The following is a 15,985-nucleotide window of genomic DNA, read 5'->3' as shown; positions in this document are numbered from 1 at the left end:
CAGCAGATCTGTTTTTATGCTTGTAAACGCATTCTGATCCATTCTAATAATCAAATGGCATTTAAAACTTGCAGAGTGCAGCAATAAGGTGACTTTGGTGTTTTGTAATAACATGTTGGTAACATGTTTTAAAGCTTGTTTGTAGCAAAGAGAAGAACTTGTGGGACAGGCAATATTTCTTCTGTGGTGTTAGCAACTTCCATTTGTTGCATTTTCCAGAAAAGTAAAACTGACATCATCCTATAATAGCTCTACCATTTTGAAAGTTCAATTGCAACATCCTTTTTAGGCGGCCTGACCATAGAAGTTAAATGCCCTTCAATCTTCAAGGGCAATATAAATGCCAAGCCCCTCAGAAGACTTTGAAAAAAGTGAGCCAGTCCTCCTGGACTTAACTTTTACTGTATTTTTTCCTTGTTATTTTGTCTTCTTTTCCTTAAAGCGAAACAACTTAATAGCTGTGACTAATGCAAAAGGAGGAGTAAAAGCAGAGTGCCACAAGCTTCCTTCACTAAAGCATGTTTTCCAGTTCTCTGTGTCTGCTAAAAGAGCCCAAGAATATTTCTACAAAGCTAACACTGCTTCATTATTTTTGTTTAAATGAGGCAATATGTATCAATCCAGCAACAAGAAAGAAAAAGTCCTCTTTCTCCTCTGACTTGTGGGTATATGCAATGAAATAGCTTACATCTTGGCTATCGGATAAAAATTTTATCATTAGCACTGTCACAGGGAGACAAAGTATCACTTTGTTGATCCAAGGCTAGAGAATATTACTAGCTGGACAACAGGGAGCCAGAAATATTTCAAACTAATTCATGTCTACTGTTAAGAAAACATATTTATTCAAATAATTAGAAAAAAAGAAATAATTAAAGAAGAGGCCCAAATAACTACATTATTTCTTTAAAGCCATTAACTTTAGGCAACCTGCAGCACAAACACAACTAATAGCTCATTGAGAACTATTAATTACTTCCCTGAAACAATTTCAACAAAGATAGAAAACATTAGTCTCAAATCTGATTTTAAAGCCTTTGCCTAAAAACTAGGTGTGGATTTAGTGTTTTGGGTTTTTTTCCTCAAGCTTTTCCACAGAAAGCATTCCTTTTTGTAGGAAAAGGCATTTTAAATAAAAAAATAATAATAATAATTTATTACCACCATGTTAACTTACAGGTTTTTTCCAGTTAAGTGATACTTTTAAGCCACACTACTTTTAAACTGCTTGACATTCTTACAGTGAATTAAAAAAAAATCAGTCAGTTAAAGAACATACTTGTTTGCAACAAAGAAGAAAGAATCTATGGACTAGTTTAGAAAGAAACTAATTCAACAGCAGGTTCACAACTCTGTAGGATACTAACAAGGCTTCTTGTAATTGTAGTAAGTCTATCACACTTTTAAAAACAAAAAACAAAACAACAACACCAGCAGTAAAAAAGAAAAAAAACCCACTCCTTTCCTGTATCTCAAAACCAATGCTTTTAGAAAATAACTGAAACATTTACTTCCAAACTTTAAGCCATCTTTAATGGATATCCTAAATCAAGACATAAGATGGCATGCAATTCATACCCATCTTCATGAACCACAAATAGAGTATCTTTTGTATCAGATAGGCTAAAAAGTTACTTCACTGTTTCTGTGTTGGAGAACATTACAAAGTTGAATACCTCTTGTTCTGCAGCTGGAGTTTAATTAGGTTACATAAAGTTTATTTCCTGGGTTTGCTTACTGGGCAAGGAGCTGAATTACAACTCTTACAGCAATACAGCCACGCACAATCCACAGAAGGGGTCACCTTAGGCAATGCATGTTCCCCCATACCTCTTAATTGTTACTTGATTGCCAAGCAAGGCACCTGGGTCAGATAAGTAAAGTAAAACCCTCCCCAGCCTGTGTGTTGGTCTGTTCTTCCCTAAAGATGGCACTGCCTCACAGAGAGATTAATGATCCTGCTTACTGCTTTGATCAACAAAGTAGGCTCCTCTCCCTCAGGCAGCAGAGGTTCAAACAGCTCAGCTTAGTTTCTGCTATTGACTTAGAGAAGGAGCATGATATAGCCATTCAGGGCACAAGGATAAGACTTCCTTAAGACAGAGCTTACAGCTAGAAGAAAGAAAAAAAGGGCAAAGCTTCTCCTGATTTTAGACAGGATTTTAGGGAGCACTGAAGTTTGATGCTGCAGTAGGAAAATATACAAAACCTTGTTAAATGGGCCTATCTCAACAACTGCTAAGGAAAAAATTTATCCCTACAATAGAGAAAGGCTTTATTGAGGTCTACAGGCAACAGCACAAACCCCAGAAGTATTTATAGAGGTATAAAGGGTGTTCATGGGACAAGATCAGGAACTCCTACAGCAAAACTCTCATTAAAGTAAGGAACACCCCCCCACCCCCCTTTTTTTCTTTAATATACGGGAGAGCAATTAAGAGGCACCAACTACAAGAATTAGAGAGAGAGATAGTATCAAGATCAGAGGAGAGAAAAGATCTTCTTACAGACCATGCAGGTGCACATTATGCCAAGATTCAGTCCACACTGGAATATTCAGAGCAACAAAGCAGTGAAGTTTGCTTGAATCCTCCAGTGAGCATAACTATTTGAACAGAGCTAGACGAGTTTTGCCTTGACTGTACTGAGTGGGGGAAAAGAAGGGCAGGGGTTGTGAATGAATTTTTTTGGTTTGGTTTTTGGTGGTTTTTGGGGTTTTTTTTTTGTTTGATTTTTTTTTGGGGGGGGAAGGAGAAACCATGCTATTTTATGACAGCAATCATGGCATATTGGAATAACCCTACAAATTGCAACTGCTGTTGCTCTTGGCAGATCCATAATATTGGCATGAACAGAATCTTTTATGCATTGTTTACTATTGTCCATCAATGCTGCTAGGTGGATAGGTTTCAAAAAATTGTGGAACAGTAGATAAGGTAAAATTCTTACACAATGATTCTTAAGGCTGACACAGCCTTGTTAACCTGAATGGACCATACTGATCCTAAATTAGTGGGCATGTTCCCCCTCTGAGTGTGAGCTTTCACGGAAGGGTGGAAGGAGCATCAGCAGAAACACCCCGAACCGTAGAGATCATAGTATTTTAGAGCAATTACGCCACCCAGTATTCTAAAATTTGTAACACTATTCTGAGAGCACTCATTGAGAGTAACAGGGATGAGCGGCCCCAGCTCATGATCCTGCCTCAGCCACCACTTACACAGGGCCTTCTCCGCAGAGCTGCCTCCAGCAGGTCAAGCCCCGGCCCGTGCTGGTGCCCGGGGTCGTCCCTCCCTCGGTGCAGGCCCTTACCCTGCCTTTGCTGAACCTCATGAGGTCCCTCTCCGCCCAGCTCTCCAGCCTGTCCCGGTCCCGCTGAATGGCAGCGCAGCCTCTGGGGAACCAGCCGCTCCCCCCAGGTCTGTATCATCAGCAAACTCGCTGCGGGCACGCTCTGCCCCTTCACCCAGGTCATGATGAGCAAGTGGAACAGGCCTGGACCCAGCACTGACCCTGGGGGGCACCGTGAGCTACAGGCCTCCAGCCAGGCTCTGCCCGCTGATCACAGCCCTCTGAGCTCTGCCATTCGGCCAGTTCTCAATCCACCTCACTGTCTGCTCATCTAACCCACGCTGCCTGAGCTTACCTGTGAGGGTGTTGTGGGAGACAGTGTCCGAAGCCTCACTGAGGTCAAAGTAGACTACATCCACCGCTCTCCTTTCATCTAGGCAGCCAGTCACTCCATCATAGAAGGTGATCAGATTGGCCAGGCATGATTTCCCCTTGGCGAATGCTGAGTACTACTCCTGATAACCTTCTTTTCTTCCCCAAGCTTAGAGATGACCTCCAGGATGAGCTCTTCCATCATCTTTCTAGGGATGGAGGTGAGGCTGGCCAGCCTGTAGTTTCCTGGGTCCTCCCTCCTGCTCTTTTTGAAGACTGGACTGACATTGCCTTTGCTTCAGTTCTCAAGCACCTCTCTTGTTATTGCTAAGCCACTCCATCATCTTTGAAAGCTGGTGGAGAACATCTGCCAGCTCAGAGTTTCTGTTTCCCTTTACTCTTCAAAAAGAGGATTTCCCTTAAAATTCTTGATCTGCTCCTCTCTCTGTTTGTCCACTACCATTAAGAATTCCCCCAATATTTTAGGAGTTTTAATGAGTTCCAGCTAGACAGCTAAATCAGATAAAACCTAACTATAGCAATTACTATGTCGAGACATAAAAAACCCAAAACAAACACACAAAAAACCCAAACCAAACGACAACAACAACAACAAAAAACCCAGGGAAAACCTCTCAAACCCTGCAACTGCAATTATGTCACTACTTTGATTCATTAATTAGAAGAAGCACTGAAGCTGCTATGATTTCCATCTTCTTACTTGTGTCACTGGCAGTAGAAATCTAGAACCCCTACTGTAATTTTGCTAGATGCCATCGCCAAAAGCTGCATTTTTTTTTTCCTTCCTGCTAGATAAATATCTAGCAGAGCTAGAAGATACAGATGGAGTCTAAAGGAGGCTTAACACCACCAATTCATGCATCACTGCTGTTGGACTTTGCTGAGCATTTCACTAGACTGCTTTCTTTCCAGTAGGCTAACACAATGAATCTGCATCAGAGACCAATAATTTCATTAACTGGTTGAAGCTGGTTGGGTTGGAACATGAAAGATTTGGTAAGACTGGAAATTAGAGAGTATATATTTACACAGTTTTCTCCGAGTGAAGCAGAGTTCATTCACCAAGAAACTTAATGGACAGTAAATTTTATCACATCTATTCAGAAAAAAAAAAAAAATCCAAACATGTTTAGCTGACGGCTCAAGTATGAAGGAAAGGATTCTGCAATCACTAAGCTGCAAAATTACTCAGCAATCTAAGGTTACATGTTTGTCCTACACTGCTTACAAGAGAAGTCTTAATCTTGTAGCATTTTCTTTCCCAGAGGGCAGTTTCCGCTAACTACATGTAAACATAAAATCTATGTATGCTGGCTGTAAACATTGTTGCTTTTCTCTCCTAGTTTGGCTGACAGTTAGAGAACTGCAGTACTATTAAACCTAGGATTGCTCAGAAACACCAAAGAACCTATTTTAATGGAATGCCCTTTCAGATCAAGCCTGTAGCATCACAGATTGAACCATTACTTTCTTAGCTTTTTACATACTATGTTGCTTTTGTGACACTGAAGCTTGCCTTTTGTGGCTATTACTCCTCAAACAACAACGAATTTACAAAACTTGCATGGAATTATAACAGGAAAAACATATGACTACATCGAAGTTACTTACAAAATTAAAAGTAGCTTCCCTAGTGTTTGTTGTATTTGGTATCCTATTCATTCAGGCAACAAAGCACTCATTTTTACTTCCACTTGCCACAAAGATTATTTGTGTTTTGAGTGCCCATTTACACTGTAGAACAGGTCCAAAGATACAGAGTATGCAGCTCTTTGTTCCTCGAACTAATTTTATGCACACAGTAAGGACTGACCCTAACTGACAAATCCGCATTGCTCAACTTAGTTTTCTTTACCCTTCTTGTTTAAAGGAAACAGAAAAATTAACATGTCACTCAGATTTCAATCAATTAGATTTCTCTCAGTATTGGTTTTAAGACTCCCCCCTTTCCATTCCCTCTACAGTTTTTGACAGGCATCATAGGCAAAACAACCCAGAAGACTGTTAATAAGAATCTCAGCTTCACAAAAAAAAACCCTAAAACACTGTCGTTTTTCCATATTGTGAAGTCACTATGATACAGAGGTGACACAAGCAAAAAATGCAAAGGGACTTCTCTCGGTAAGAGAAAATTTTCCGTTGTGCCAGGGAAGACTTCATTAGTTCCAATTAACATGTGTGCTCATCATAGACCCACAGTGCAGACTCTTGTTACTTGCACTGCATGCATGTCCATTCATGTATGTTGAGATTACTTCAGCGCTGCTGTAGCCACAGCATATGGGAAAAACTGACCCACTACTATGTGGTTGTTCTGTCTCAGATCCAACAGACCCAGGTTGCTTTATGTTTTCAGCCTACAACAAATTAAGACTTTTCAGATACAATGGCTTAAGAGTTAAAGTTTGATGAGCCCTTTGGCACATTTTAACATGAGCTGCTGGAAGTCCCCCTTTCTTTCAGAATTTTTATTACAATTGTGGATGTCTTTTCACCATTGCATATGCAGTTCTAGACAAAAAAAAAATGAACCAACATTAGCCACAAAGTTCACTTGAATAATGAGAAGCTGATGAAGCATGAGTCAATATCATGAAGTTCCAGTTTGCAAGAACAGTATTTAGCAATTTTTTTTAAAGAAAATGTTATAGCTTGCTCAAAATTGACAGCATATACTGTTTTGAAATTTTCCCAGTAGAATCAATTGCTTTTAATGTTGCTAAACCTGTCCTCAATATTATGCTTTAAAAAACAGTTTCATCAAGAGAGTCCAAGCACTCTCCAGGAAAGAAAGTCCCCTGAAAGTCTTGGGTTCCTGGCCTCCTAAGAGCTTGAAGCTTATAGCAGTGTTTACAGTTGGATCCAGCACCAGCAGAACACCACAACTGGTCTTGGTGAATGACCTGTAAAAGCACTGATCATTACATGGGATGTTTGTTCACGGTCAGCTAAATTCTCAGTAAAATAATTGACTACTTAGTGTTGTCACCTTATTAAGATTTCAGCCAAAAATTGACTTTTCTTCAGTAAATTTTAATAGAAAGTCTTCTAAATACCTTCCTTGCACACAGTAATGGGATAGAACAGCAAGACTATGCCATCTTCTAGGATGTGATTTTTGTGTTTAGGTGTCTAAGGGAAACTGATCCTAGCCATCAAGACTTATTTTCTGTAAGCTAGTTTTAATTTTGGCAGCTTCACAAATGAGAACTATTTGGCATTTATCCTCCAAAACGAAATTAAAGAAACAAAATAAAGGAAAACCTCAGTTAAGCCCAGGATAGCTTTAACCATCAAGTATACTACAGGTAACACAGCACACTTGTAAAGCAGAAGTGCATGCCCACCGCTTAGGGTGATGACTGCTCGTATTACCATCAATTCCCATCTGCTTTCTGTTACCGCGATATGCTATCCCATGCTGAGTGCAGACCTGTATAATACATCAGTTCAATCACAGAACGATGGCAGCACACTGTGAGCTTTGCGTGAGGAAGCCAGCCTCTTGGAAAATGAGCAGGTGCCTCATTCATCCAACGTCCAATGCCTGATAAATCAAGTCTTCAAATGCTGCCCCATTAACACATCTCACATGCTAATAGCCTTTAGTTATTCCTTGCTAACATTCAGAATCCAAATCAATATATGTATCTGGTTTTTGTCATAAAGCAGATCTTACCACACCAGTCTTTAGAAAGGCAAAAGACAGAACATACCCTTGCTTCCCAAAGGCTTCTATTCACAAGAACCATCATTGCAGCGTTGTGCTGCTGCTTCACCTCAAAGGTTTCAGGCAAGTTGAACTCTTCTACAAGACAGCCACAGCTGACAATTATAATATCAACATGGACTCCTCCCTCATCCTTCCCTCCCACTCCAAATTAATCAGCTGGAATACCTAGGTTTTGACATTATAATATGGTGATGGCTGAAGTCTATGCATGTACCTTCATTCCTCATCAATGAATTCACTGCAGTGAACACAAGATGCACCTAAGATAGATACATCTACAATTTAAGACAGCAAAAGAGTTTCATTTCCTGCAGGCTGTTAAAGTCTTATGAAAAGATTTTGCCTTTGAAACCAGCAAATGTGAAAAAATGAATACTTAGCAGCCAATAATTAAATACAATTACACATTGACAAGCAAGATGATCGCATTTCATTGATGTTTTTTATACAAAAATGAAGACAGAAACCCAAAGAACTTCTCCATTATTATTTTAGTGTTAGACTTGGCACCCTTTTATTAACAGACATTTTCTTCAGCAGATATTAAATGTGATAAATGTCATGTTCTCAAGTTACTGAAAGCTGCTTTTCTATCACTTGCAGATTAAGTTCAACTGATTGTTTGGCAGATGGTGAGAAAGAGGGTGCATAAAGTATTCTTAATACAACTGACACAGATCATACTTTTCAAGCAGTAATTGAAGCACTCTGATATACCATTTCTTCATCCAGGGCCATCTGACAAAGAGGGTTTCTTAGTTACATTGATGATGGCTCCCTAGTAAACTGTATTGCAATTATAATGCAAGTCACAGAAGTCTATTTTAAGATTCTTTGCTTTTATTACAGTACATATGGAGAAGGTTCTCTCATGACATTTGAATAATCTGTCTTCATCTAGCAGGTGTGTTTTCCTTTCAGATTTTTTTTTTATAACCTCCTGAAAAATAATCAAGAGAATTGGAAGAGGAAGAACTAGAATTAAGCTGATGGGCATATGTGCTATGTTTAACAGTGCCCAAGAACAGTGCCATACTGAAAAAAAAAAAAAAAAAAAAAAAAAAAAAAGCAGAATTACAACCCACACTTAATGGCAGAGCAAGCAAATCAAGTGAGAACATCCACACATTCTATTTTCAGGTCAGCACACAGCTCCCATACTCCACTCTTTCTTGTCGTAATGGTAAGTCTAAGAGTTGAAGCAACCTTGGTATCATTCACTACTCCAGCTAGAACCTGGCTTCTGGTTGCAGAGATCAATTTAAACCAGAACAACTGAGATGCATGACTTCACTGCCTTGGAGGAACACAGTTACTATCAGACACGTTTCCCCTTCAGACATGCAGTGAAATAATCCTACCACGTGCAGCTAATTTGCATTCTTCAGGATCTTAGAAGCATTTGGCATTTTTTTCTGACAAGCATTTCAGAAGTCAGTGAACAGGTCCCAGCTGAAGAAATGTTTCAAGAAGCAACAGATGTAGCCCACATTCTGATACAGTATGTGTGACTGTTACCAACTAGTTGTGAGGCATCTTGTTCAAAATACAACTCATTGTGTGGTCCTTCTGCAAGTCCTCTGCAACTTCATGGTTCAAACTGACAGTAGGAAAAGGAAAGACAGCTTAGAAAGCTCTGTAGAAACATGAGCTTGGCTGGGCTAAGGGAATATACCACAGTTTCTCATATGAATCTAAGCCAACTTGGTGACATTCATTTCAAATAATCTCACATCCAGCTTTATGACAACCTGTGACCTCCAGGCCTTGCATCAGCAGGTGGTTCAAGTAGGCTGAATAAGGATAAAAATCCATAAATGATTTGATTTTTCCAGCTCAGAGCTTTGGCCATGTGCCCAGTAAGCTCTCAATTATTTTAAGTCATTCAGTTACAGCAATGAAAATATCTCCTCATTAATAAGATAAGAACTAGATGTTTAAGTGCCAGTTTACAGTGTTAGGAAGGACAGAATATCACCAATGTACTGACAGGGGAAACACTGGAAACCAACCTCTGCGCCTCCTCTGAACATGATCAAGGTGATCTTACGAATGTTCAAAGCCATGAGACTGAACAGACCATTTGGGCTCAAACATATTCACTTCCTGAACCAGTGGAGGACTTGATTGTACCTGTACTATTAGCCAAACTGACATAAGTGGATTCACTCCTTCAAGATAAGGACACTATATGCATGGTAACCATCATTATCAGCAGCACTACCAGACACGGTGGTCAGGTTACTAAGAACTACGAGAACAACAGCATGAACCTCTCATAGGGAATCCTTGAATTTTTTCATGCTTAATATTTTGTACCAGTGTTGGGAGGGGGTGTTAAAAATCTGTAGACATCTTGCATACTGTAGACCCTCCTTCTTCTCTCACTTTTGCACTGCCTACTTTTGCAAGACAACCATTGTGCCTTTTCTACAATCTCTGTGTTGCTATTCCGTGCCAGATTTCAAGTGACTGAAAGGCGTGCTTCTACCTCAATGCCATATATATTCATTTGATGCCAGAGGCAGTATGGACTTCTTTCTCTTCCAGTTTGGGTACAACTTACCTAGTAAGTGACTGTAGCTGCAGGATCTTAAAATTAGCCTCCTTCCAGAGATGGTCTTAGGCTATTCCTAGATGCACTGTTTGACACTTGTGCACTTGCATGACTTGGTCAGTATGCCTATTGTCTTCTATCGCACAGGTATGTTCAATCATGTAATCATAATAATCTTTAAAGGGATGGAGCCAATACAGAATGAAGAGGCCCCCAAACTTGCAGATTTCAGTGTTCAAGGAAAGGCAAAGCTAGACAACTATTTAGGCAAGACATGAACACAAGGACTCAAAGACCTGAAGATTTAAGAAGTTTTATGGTATGGTTTAGCTAAAACTAAGGACCTGAACACTCACTACATTTTCATTACTATAGGATATTATTAGCTGAAACACAGAGGAAAACAGTGCATTCTTTATAAGGAGTCACACCTGCCACCAAGGTAAAAACACAAATGCAGCTGAAACTGGTATTTGAACAATTAGTTACATAAAACACAGGCACCTGTAAGGAGGTCTATTTTAAGAATGCTTGCTTTAAGAGTGAAGATTTTTAACATGATGTTATCCATGCTTTCAGACAACTCCAGTTTCCCCTCATGAAGAAAAGCTTCCCTTTACCTCCTGCTAAAAAGATCCCCAAAGATATGTTAATTTTTCTTTTATGTATTATCTGTTCTATCACCACAGCTGTCTTATCTGCTTTTTCCTCAAGGACTGATGCAGTTGCAAATACTTTTCTGCATCCCATGATATATTTTATTAATGCCATCAAACACAGTTTCATGCTTTGCGTTGTTCTGTGGTGGTAGAGAATATTGCATTCCTTTGTGTAAGTTCTGTAATTTTTCTGAGTTTTGATAAGGCCATTAATCACAACATGACTATGCTAATCCAAGCTATACTGGTGTCCAAGACAATGCTAACAACAACTGCTCTTTAATAACCATTCTCCTTTGCCTAATATTTACCTGTACAGATTTTCTCTGCTTAGGTAGTAGCCTTTTTTAACAAACTTTGGAGAAGATGAGAACTAAAGTAACACAGTTGCATTTCAGTAAAATTTCTTCTGAAGAGTCAGTATAGGACTGACCTTATGAGCTCAGCATCTCGTTATGTCTTAACTGACCTCACATCCAACTGAGAGTTGAAAATATTCAACATCTGGCAATACTTTGACTTAAATGATGCAAAGCACTTAAACATTCACAAATGAAAAGGAATATAAACAGCAATGCATTCTTTGCTCCTCTGCATGGTAGCCTGACACTGCAAACCATTTGCTGACTGCAAGTATCTGTGCTCCTTGCATTTGCTAAGCAAAATGCCGGCTTCTTTCAAAACAGCTTCTGAAAGGTCAACACCTACAGAAATCACCTTGCCAAAAGCACAACTGAGCAGTATTTGGCAGGCTGCTCTTCTTGTTTCGTGTTTTTCTCTTCATTTATCTCAAAGATTTTGGGTTTTGTACTACTCCAATTGGGTACTGAGTACTATTCAGAAGTACATTTCAAATTTATGTATTTTAAAATTTTATTCTGCCTGTATACATATCTGTATATAAAGCACAGGCACTGTTACATATGACCCTCAAAAAAACAAGGGACATGGTATTGGGAAAGAAAACACAGGCTGAATCAATTTCCTTCTTGCAGCCATGGTTTTCTTCCTTTGTAGCACCTACAGCCTCCTTTATTTTAGATGCCTGAAGTACAGAGATTTCTCATCTCTAGATAAAGTGCACTACAGCACTTCAGAGGATTAAACCCCAGCAGATGTTAACTGCAGCAGGGTACAAAAGGAACCCCTTACATCATACTAGCATATAGCCAGCCTACCACAGGAGATCATCTATGAGTAAGGCAGTAGAACTCCTGGAACTCTAAGTGTTTAACACATCATGTCTGAACAACTTGGGTCCAAACAAGTCTTTGACTTAGTACCTGTCCTCTACAGCAGCCAACAGCAAATAGCCCAGAAAGTTTGTGGAGCACACAACAGAGTATATTTTCTCTAAAATATTGTTCCAGCCTCTAGAGATTTACAGTAGGCAGAGTTTCCGAGTCAAAGGTGGTGCCCTGGTGTCCTACAACCCTGAATCTCCCAGAACTACAGGAAATTATTAAAGTAACCTGGAACGTAGAGAAGACTCAACCCTTGACAAATGAGCTCAATGCAGATGTACAGAATAGCTTTCCTCCTTAGTTGTTTCTTTCTCCCAACCTTCTACCACCTGATGCATCTAGTTGTACTAGGGGATAGTCAGCAAGCACTCTTTATTGACCATCTCAGTCACCTCTCTTCCATTTTAGTCTGATTAACCATTTTTTGACAGTGTTTAGGGCAGATAACACATGTCTGAATGCAGCAACTGCCTACCCCAGGGTATGCGTATCAGCAATTTTTCTAGAACTGGTACCTGTCTAACCCAACAATGAGTGAGCTCAGGAGGATTTCTGGCAGACAGTTTAGTTCTCAGAGTCAACCTGATGCAGTCAGCCAGGGTGAGACTGTATGGTGACAAGCAGTAACAAAAGCCACAGCAATTAAAAGCTCAGTTTCTATGGAATGGTGTGGATTTGACTGCTCTGTAACCTGGCTACTACTTCATATACCAGGCACAAGGAAAAGAAGCTCCCCCCATCAGGGGATGGGTATAAGTTACATTGCAATCTCAGGTACTAGTTTACAAACAAAGCTATGGTCTACCTTTTTGAGTGTGAAAATGTGTGGGTTTGCAGGTACAGCATCAGCTATGGGTTTATAGCAAGCCAAGAAGTGCACTCATCATGTACAGTTACCACGTAAGTCTGTAACAGTCAAGCAACTTCAGTGCTCTTTTATGAAATATTACAGCTTACTGTGCTTGGAAACGGACAATATATAGTTTCCCAAGTTTCAGTTAACTCTGTTACCCCACGTTTAATTTGTCTTCAAGGAGCTCCCTAATACCAGCTCATTTTAGAAGTTTCCAGATAGATGGCTTTGGTTTTGTGGAAGGGAAGAAGAAAAATTGTTTGGTTTGCTTCATTACACAACAAAACTTACTATTAAATTGCTTTTTGACTATAGCGTTCACACATAATATGCCTAGTGTTTAATACTACAACAGTTAAAACACAGATCCTTCTCTGGCTCTCTTTTGGCTGTGATTCTGTTCTTAGGCAGCCGTAAGTACATTAACTGTGTGACTGGAAAAAGGATTAGGTGTTCTGCCTGTAAAAGAGTAAAGCATGGCCTTCCTGCCACATTTCATGAAGCTATCTCTTCAGTAAAGTTGTAAGTAATATTACGACAGGCTTAAGTTACTCCAAGAGTAAGTGATTCAGAAGACAGGGACAGGAATCACCTGGACCTAGATGCCAAAGAACTGGGCATAACACACCAGGGAAGGACTCGGATCCAAACATTGCTATTCTTTCTGTGAAGCTTCAGTGCAACTATTAGAACATAATATCCATATCTATTTGGATACAGTAACAGGAAAACCAACTTAAAAGATGGTAGGTGCAATTCTGCAAGAAATACAGGAAATTATTACAGTAACCTGGAACATAGAGAAGATCCAACCCTTGACAACTGCTAGGTTAACCATATGTGTTCCATACTGTTATTCCTCTGGCATGTTAACCTTGCTAAGCATTCATACATTTTGGAAATCTGCCCATCAGTTGTGCAGCTCATGCATTCATTAACAGCAACAACATCTAAAAAAGAGAGAGAAAGAAAACCCGGAGCATATCCTTTTATCTGGAACAGTCTAAGTGTTTATGATAGCAGAGCACTCTTTCTGGAAGTCAAATCACCAAAAGCCATACAGAATCAGGCAGAGATTGCCATGACTTATCCTCCTCTCACTTCCCTTTCAGAATAATAAAATGTGCTACTTAGAACTATTTCTTAAATTTGGGAAAAGGGAAGGGTGAGAACAGATCTCAGAAACCTTTTCTGTTCTGAGATCACATCCTGAGGTACCCACACAAACTATGAATAAAACCAAGAGGATCGCTTAGTGACAGAACATGGAAGTCCTAGAACATAGTTTTCTGAAAATAAGCCAGATTTATTCCAACATAAAACAGAATTAGAAAAAAGGCAGATGGCCAATTGCAGCACCACTGAAATTCCAACAGCTTGTTTTGAAATGTTGAGTTAATTCTTAAAATGAGGGTTTAGAGTTGGAATAGATTCTCTAGGTATGACAGGAAACTTGGTTCAGACAGCAACTCAGATTAAATTGACTGGACACCATTAGCTAGCTGCATTTTTTGGCATTTTCCTCACATCAGAAGGCTGCTTTACATGTTCCTCTGGCAGTCATAACTGAAGATTATTTTTTTTAAGCTATTCTCACTTTAGACCAGTTTCTTTTAACAGGCTCAAAAGAAATCCTCACTCTCCTCCCTAGCCCTACCATCCAGCTCTAAAGTTGGTTTTACTTCAGATGTATTAATTCCATAATCTCATTGCCACTCTGTGGGTCCCTACATTAGGACAAGATTCCTCATAAAGACTAAGGAATAACATTAATTTGCTTTATAGGCCATATCTGCATTAATTAAGAGGGTAAGAACAGGAATAAAACTACTACAGATGGAGATGCTTGGCTTTAGTGTCCTCAGTAGAGAGAGAATTCAGCCAGTTCCCCATAAGCACCCTGCTTAGGCTGAACCACCTATTAGAACTGTTCCCTCAGAGTCTCTTCTTGTGAGGAACAAACCCTTCTTGGGAGCAAGGAAAACCTAACCTTCCATACCTAGCTTCCTCCTCTCTCAAACCTGTTAAAGAACTAAGAGCAAACAGGATGGAAGTTCTTCTCTCCTCCAGGAAACACTTTTCCCCGACAGACAAATTCAAGCTACTCCATAAAACACCCCGGGGCACGTCGATACGACCACGTCTTAGTGTAAGGACAAACAAGACAGGAAAGCCTGGCTTTAAAGCCGTGATCAAGTGCTTTTCATGGCTCTTAGAAACTGAAGCACTTACGTTTGGCAAGCCCTTCAAAAGAAGCTTGCTTGCAGCTTTAAGGCAAAGGGGCATTAAAAATGGAAGCTGAAGGCAGAATCCCTGGCTAGAATCCAAACGCAGCTCTCTGAGTGTAACGCGGACTGTGCTCATACACGGTGCAAAAGCACAAAAGCACCGTTCCAGAAGGTCAGACTTACGAAGTTCAACAGGCAACGCAGGTCCCTCCCGCCGGAGCTGCCCGGCGAGACCGGCGGCTCCCGGAGGCGGCTGCGCGGGGCGGGGCGGCCGCCCGCCGGCGCCATCTTGCGGCCCTCGTCCGGATTTACCGGAGCCGGTATGAGGAGCCATTGCTGGCGGCCTTCCCGCAGAGCCGCCGGTGTGCGGAGCCGGAGGTGCCCGGCCCCTGCGGAAGGCTGCCAGGCCCCTCAGATCAGGCCGTGCAGGCACTGTGCCCGGGGCAGGTGCAACAGCGACGGCAGCGGCCCGCTCCCAGCGCCTGGCTGTGCCGCCTCACGAACCCGCCTGGCGCGCCGCTGCGCGGGAAACTGCCTCACCCGCCGCCTGTCGCCCGCTGCACGCAGGGGCCTCCTGACCGCAAAATAGCGCCAACACGTCAAAGCAAAACACTCCACTTCCACGCTAAGGGTTAAAATCTTCCTGCCCCCCATTATTTAGCCACATCACCTACCAGCTACTTTTTCAGGTGGTGTGGCAGCGTATCTTCCTCTTCCAGAATCACGTTTCTCCGATCTTTCTGGGTCAAAAATGTTCTTCTGGAGCTTTAGGCAACGCAGCAGCTTTCTCTCTTCCAAAATCACATTTCTCCATCTTTCTGGGTCAAAAATGTTCTTCTGGAGCTTCAGGCAACGCAGCAGCTTTCTCTCTTCCAAAATCACATTTCTCCATCTTTCTGGGTCAAAAATGTTCTTCTGGAGCTTCAGGCAATGCAGCAGATTTCTCTCTTCCAAAATCACATTTCTCCATCTTTCTGGGTCAAAAACGTTCTCCTGGAGCTTCAGGCAACGCAGCAGCTTTCTCTCT

General features: G+C 40.8%; 1 protein-coding gene across 3 annotated transcripts in view; it reads right to left on the bottom strand.

Annotated features, from left to right (window-relative positions):
• Nucleotides 1-15,985, bottom strand: part of GALNT18 (polypeptide N-acetylgalactosaminyltransferase 18) — a 328,849-nt gene that overhangs the window by 247,714 nt on the left and 65,150 nt on the right. The window contains exon 1 of one of the 3 annotated variants that reach the window (XM_080404741.1): nt 15,142-15,610. The exons of 1 other annotated variant lie outside the window; for it this stretch is intronic. In XM_080404741.1, coding sequence (XP_080260867.1) covers nt 15,142-15,292 — 151 coding nt within the window. In that variant the 5' untranslated portion in view covers nt 15,293-15,610. Of the gene's footprint in view, nt 1-15,141; nt 15,611-15,985 lie in introns of those variants that run through there. One more of the 3 variants, XM_080404739.1, reaches the window with a different exon arrangement.

Source organism: Falco punctatus (assembly GCF_963210335.1).
Source record: "Falco punctatus genome assembly, chromosome: 10".
NCBI lineage: Eukaryota > Metazoa > Chordata > Aves > Falconiformes > Falconidae > Falco > Falco punctatus.
This window is presented reverse-complemented; position numbering and strand designations above follow the sequence as displayed.